General features: G+C 42.6%; 1 protein-coding gene across 1 annotated transcript in view; it reads right to left on the minus strand.

Moving 5' to 3' along the window:
• Nucleotides 1-6,636, minus strand: part of TRPC7 (transient receptor potential cation channel subfamily C member 7) — a 168,094-nt gene that overhangs the window by 152,909 nt on the left and 8,549 nt on the right. The window contains 1 exon segment of the mRNA XM_027776423.1: nt 5,909-6,636. This exon segment is cut by the window's right edge and continues 12 nt beyond it. Within this exon segment, the coding sequence (XP_027632224.1) occupies nt 5,909-6,636 (728 nt within the window).

A 6,636-nucleotide genomic window follows, 5' to 3' on the forward strand; every position in this document is an offset into this window, starting at 1 on the left:
TAATAATGATTGGGAAAAATATTGAAAAGATATTGAATGATGAAGTGGGGAGATTAACGTCTCTGTATTGACTGACATGCATGGCATTCCCTTTTGAAAAAGCAGTGTAATACACTGTAAAGTTGTATGCAATCCAATATATCATAAACAAGATTATGATGATAAAAAATAAATTAAGAAAAAATAAAGCCCATCTTAATATAAAAACTAATACATTAAAAAATTTTTTTTCTACCAGACTCCTTTACTCATTTACTTACACCACACACACACACACACACACACACACACACACACCACACATATATACACACACCACACAAAAAAGCTCCAGTTAAGACCTGTAGGCATCACAGTTTAAAAAATATTTTCCTGGTAGAAAAATAAAACAATTTTCAAGTCATTTCTTGCATGGTAAGCAGGCATTTGTTTATACTACCAGCCGAGCTTTCAAATTTCAAGGAAATGTACTTTCCCAGGGGGTTGATCTATGAAATTTAAGAATCCTAAAAATATTCAGAGTGCATGCAAACACTAGAGACCAGGGGCAACAGGCTTATACAGTTGTTAGTACTGTCTGTGGCCCAGGTTGGGCCTTCCTTTACTCAAGCTTCCTGTTTTCCTGACTCTTAGGAGGCCAGACTTCAGATGTGCTCTGAGTTCTGGGTACCACAGTATAGTCACTCTCCCTAGCCCCCACCCCTTTTCCATTTTGATAAGTTTGCAAGCAGATTACAAACTGTCATCTCAACACCTTTACTTTCCACAATAGGATCTCAGAAGAGATCATAGCAGGTGGCAAATTGCTCTGATTTATCATTATTTGCATTTTTAATTTGTGATATTTTAGGCCCAGAGAGTTTTTTATGGGTCTTAAAATGACAGCACAAACATTGATACATAATTCATCATCTATTTTTCATAATACATGTGATTAACAGCCCATTGATAAACAGAAAAATCATTAACACTTTAAGCAGGATGAAGTTAGAGCTTTAGCTTTCTTGCTCCCTCCTTCACCCCTCTGAAACCTATAAGAACAAATTGCTTGTGACTGAAGCACAATTCACAGCTCTCATGCTGACATTTTGTCAACAGGAAGCACCTTCTCAATTGTAGCTTTGCAGAGCAACCAAATATTAAATAACCGAGATAGAGTGTTCATTGGGTTTCCACAGTTCCCTGAGTTGGTAGAACTGGATGCTTTTAAATTTAAGCAAAAGACGAGTGAGCAAGAGGGATACTTCCATCTTGTCCTGATTTCTCTTTCCTTCCAAAGTCCTAAACTTTACAATATTCTCTTATCCTTCCTGTCTCCACCTCCTCCTTGTACCATTAGGTATCACTGCCATAACTCAGTGTTGGAAAAAAGGTGAACTCTTCTAGTTATTTTGAAATAATGGCTCTATAGATAGACAACACACATAGACAAAATGCCCAGGAATTTGGCTGAGACAACACCTGCAACATAAAGGGGTCCCTAAGCAGTTTTACGAAAAGAATGATCAATGAAGAAATCCAAGCAGAACAATTCAGAACAGTTGCAGAGACCTCATTGTGTTCTTGGTGGTAGGATTTGTAATGCAGCTGAAATAGACAATTTTCTTATTTTTCCTTGCTACACCAGGTACCTCTACACAGAGAGAGAGCCCATTCCACCGGGATGAAGTACCTCCGAATAGTCTAGCTCATACCAGTTTTCCCTTTCTCTGACTTCTACTGCAAAGGTAAGCCATTCAACCAAAATGTCATTTGTTGCCAGTGCTCCTAGACCCCATTTTAGGTACTGCAGGTAAGGCCAAGAAGACACACCCTGTCCCCCATACACTACACAAGCAGCATATGATTGATCTTCAGATATTTAATGTGTGTTGATTTTATCCTCAGTTATTTAATGTGTGTTAGTTTTATCTTTCTAACCAGCTTGTAACTTTCAGAGCATTCCCATTTCTTCACGTTCATCAAATGTCTCTGTTAAATCCATATGTGTAGGAAGAGTTTAAACCTCAGATAAAAGTATTACTAACTTCATCAGTTGAAATGATTATCCTTTTGGGATTTCCATCATTCTGTTCATCAAGTATTTCTGAAATTTTTACTGTTTTACTAGGGTACCATTGAAGGTACTAGGAAGGCCCCTGGAACTACATAGAGTTTTAACATCTTTTTAGAGGTGAGAAGATTAGAGAGACATAAGAAAATCCTTGGACAGATAGGTAATTTCTATACCAAAAATAATGGCTTGTGAGTAGTCCACATTGTACTGGAAACTTGACATTGGCTTCAAGTCTTGGTAATGACTAGACTCTATTCTAGAAGTAAAATGATTCCAAAAACAGTAGGTTGGGCAACTGAATCCAAGCTTTTTATGGATAATGTTTCCTTACTGGGAAGAGTCACTCCCAGAATGAGCATTTTAGGGTATGTAGAGGATGACATAAGACAGTTCCATTGATACTCTGATAGCTTTTTACACAATGGATGAAGTTGCGTCATCTCCACAACAAGTGGCTATATGCAGCAAGACAATGGATAAAGTATTTTTATCCATTTATGATTTGGGGTAGTCCATTGAGAGCAGAGCAGACTCAGAGAGTACATTTTAGAACACATCCACTTGCTCTTTATGCTCGTTTTTTACAGTTTGGTTTCTCTCCTGATAAGCTGCTCTCTGTTTTGAGAAGATTGATAATGTCAGGAAGGCACATACAAGGAGAGGAGCAGTTATGTTCATTTGTAATGTAGCATGGGTAGACAATCTGAAAGACATTATTTCAAACAAAGGTAACTAGAGGGATGTTAATAGCCAGCAAACATATATATGTTCTTAGTCTGAGTAATTCACTGCATGGCAGAAAGGTTTGCCATCATGTTAATAGTGTTCTCAATTGTCCACAATTTTTATAATTTGCTTTTTACATCAAAATATAATAGTAACAGACTTCCAGTTTTAGGTATTATATGTACTAAAATATGCCAGACTTTGTGTTTTAGTAAAAAAAAATGGCTCAGATGTATTTCCAAATGTTAGTCTAGCATCGTTTTATTTAGTAAGGCTGGCACACTCCCAGATATGAGCCAAGTAGAGAAATGTGTAATTATTCAGATCATCTGATCCAAAAACACTTATCGTTTGAATTGTTTTTTCCCCTCGGCCAGAAATATCTGAATTGATTGACTTAGCCATCCCTCTCACATGCAGAATCCATCTGAAGACAAGGGAACAGAGTTCCACCAACCCTCCTGGGATGTGTTAATAGTGGGCCTTGGTGTTGGTAGGTGAGAGTCATTAAGCAGAAACAAAGAAAGGGCAGTAATCACAACACTACTTGAGAGCATTTTGGGGCACTCTGTACATCTCCGTCTCCCAGGTTTTTTAGATGAGGCCATGAACTATGCAGGATTTAGGGAGGTAGTTCCAATTCAGTGGATGGGTCTGTGATGGGAAGATGGATGGGATAAAATCGTTTGATTAAAGTATTTTTATCCATTTATAATTTGGGGTACCCTGCAATCCTGCTGGCCTCGCCTTTTTGTCCCTGCAGAAAGGCTTCCATGGCTTCCTGTATATACAACTAAATAGTTGCTCTCTGTAATTTTAGTGCCTCATACCACAGATCCCCCAATTCATCTTACCTCCAATTTCTAAAACTCCAGTTTTCACCACATTAGTCCCATAATCACAAAGTTGAGTCCACTTCCTATAGGATAACACACAGTGCTGAGCCCTCATAGTCAAGGCCCTCTGAGATCTCCCCTCAACTCAGTTCTTCAGCATGCCTTCTGTGTGTCCCCATAGGAAGTCTGTACTCTAGTCACACAGAGCTTCTCACCAGTCTCCTTGCTGCTCTGGCCCATTCTGGACTTCATCTTTCCTTTTCTCTTCCAAATGCCCACCTTTCTCTTCCCATTGATACAGGCCTGCTCAGTAAAGCCTAATCCATCTCCTCCTTTGAGACTTTCCTTTTTTTTTTTTTTTTGAGAGATTTTTGCTATAGGGCACATGCGCTCGCCAGACAGACAGAGAGAGACATTAGAGACAGAAAGCGAGAAATCACCCCCCAGGGGGGATGGCCATGCCGCAATCCCTTCTCCTCCATTCTCCTCTCGGGATCTTGGGCACGCACACACACGCGCCCAGTGTGAGTTTTAAGCCACTGGGTCCGGGACGCGAACCACGGTCGACTACGTGGGAGTCCAGCGACATAGCCATTACGCTAACTGCTGGTTCCCTTGAGACTTTCCTGAATAACATGGTCCAGGAGGCCTCCCTTGCTGTGAGCTAGTATCTATCCTTGGTCACTTAATTGTATCTAGTGCAAGGGAAGCTCTTGGACTGACATATGATTTGGATAATAAACTTTTCACTTGCAGGTGACATCTTTTCACAGCTTGATCGTCAACCCTATGGAAATACCTCTGTATATTTCATGGCATCTGTCACATAGTACTTTCTGATCAGTTGGCATAATGAAAAATTACAAACTCAGATGTGATTCTTATTTTCCCAGCCACACTTTCTGTACTGGGGAATCCCTCTGTCATTCAGATAAGGACAAGTGAAACTCTGAGAACCTCAATACATGAATAAGGTCTCTGACTCTCATGTTCCCAGAGTGGCTAAGATTTGACTGTAGGGTTTGGGTGCCTAGATTAGAACAATGGTTTTTCTACTTACTGGCTATATGATCTCTCTGAACTTCTGTGCTTTTATATAAACTAATATATACACAATAGTATTCATATCATATGATTGTTGAAAGGATTAAATAAAGTCATATAGACAAAACAGTTGTGTGCTTGGCACACAATAAGTGCCCACTAAATGTTTGCTCTTATTGTTATCTAATTGCTAGAGGGTATGAGTGCTAGCCGTAGAAAGACAGACAGAGAGAGAGAGAGAGAGAGAGAGAGAGAGAGAGAGAGAAAATATCCCTTGATAGAGTGCGGTCATGCTGCAATCCATTCTCCTATATTTCTCCATCTTGTTGGGATTTGGGCACTCAAGCATATGTGCCCCAAGCATTTGACCCACTCAAACTGCTGGGGCCAGGATTTGAACTGTACTTCGCCACTTGAGATTCTAGTTTCCTTAACTAGTCTGCAGGGACAGGCCATGCATGCTCTTCTTATTATTCAACATCATGTCAAAAGAGTTTTCTACCTTCAGCCCAGTCTTCTCTTTTGGGGAGAGCATCAGTTGACAGTCAAAGCACAGGACCTGTGTTAAATAATGGGCTTTGGGGATGAGTTTCTATCCTCTGATAACTCAGAGTGGTTGAATTTATAGAGCTTTGCCCTGGGCCCATCTCCTGGAATGACAAGTTCAAGTCTACAGAGACAGTTTTATTTTCATTTTCATGCCCTCCCCCCACCCCCAATTCTAGAGACAGGACAATAGCAATAACTTTCTAGGTTTAAAAAAGGCTGATGACAAATCTTGCCAGCATGAAACTGAGATTGAAGCTAAGATCAGTGCAGTCCAGGATGGAAAAGAGATATGAACAAGGCAAATCGAGACCATGAAAGTGAAACAATCAAGAGGTCTAAGCCCTGGCTAGGATCTAACAGCAGGTTGTTAGGTACCCTAGATAATCCTGCACAGCCTGGAGCGGAGCTGAGGCATTTGTTCCTGAGCTGCAAAATAATCCTGCCTGCATGTTGTTTCTTTTTATGTGTGGTTTGTGCTCAAGTCTCCTCTTTACCACACTTACGTAGTTTAAAATATTCCACTTACTGGACTGCTTTGCTCTCAGGCCTACATCTGGCACAGGTGAGATGGTTACCTTTCTTCCCTGGGGGCCTAAACAGTAAGACCCAGAGGTTTTCACCCTTTTTTAGACAGGAAGGCAGTCCATTTTGAGCCTACTGGGTGACCTGCCTGCGGGGTGGTAAATGGGAGAGTTACCTTGAATTCAGTCTCAATGTTGGCTAGTCTGGCTAGCTCGTTGCTTAGTTCCAGGGCGGTGAGGACAGGGTCTTCGCTGGACAGGGACAAGTAGGCAGCGCTCGCCAGTCCTTTGTAGGCATTCATGCGGGAGCGCGAGTGGCTAAAGGAGTCTTTCCGCTGCTTCTCAGTACACTCGTTGCACTTACAGAAGTAGTCATGGGGCCGCTCAATGCGGGCGCCCTTGAGCAGCAGGATGTGCACGATCTCGTACTCCTGGCAGTGGGCTGCCAGGATAATGGGCGTGATGTCGTGAGAGAAGCGCGTGCCGTCCTCGTCATAGGCGTAGAAGTCGTCGTCGCGCAGCTCCTGCTCCAAAGGGCTGAGCGTCAGGCGCTGGCCCTGCGCGAAGGCTGGGTGGTTGAGGATGGCTTCCACAATGCGCACGTAGCCCTTGCTGATGGCCAGCAGCAGCGCGTCTCCCACCCGCGCCAGGTTCTCCTTCTTGAGCAGCAGCTCCGTGACCTCCAGGTGCTCGTTGCCCACGGCCAGCTGCAGCGCATTCTGCCCCATGTAGTCCACGCAGTTGAAGTTGAGGGTCTTGGACTCCTCCAGCATTTTTCTGACCACTGGGATGTTGCCATACTCGGCCGAGTCCAGGAAGCGCTCCTCCTCCGGCGTCAGGCTGGTGCCCTTCTCGTTGAACATGTAGGCGGGGCCCCGGATGGCCTGGCGGCGGCCTTTCTCCC

The sequence above is a fragment of the Tupaia chinensis genome, unplaced genomic scaffold (assembly GCF_000334495.1).
Source record: "Tupaia chinensis unplaced genomic scaffold, TupChi_1.0 Scaffold000672_1, whole genome shotgun sequence".
In the NCBI taxonomy this organism is placed as follows: Eukaryota; Metazoa; Chordata; class Mammalia; order Scandentia; family Tupaiidae; genus Tupaia; species Tupaia belangeri.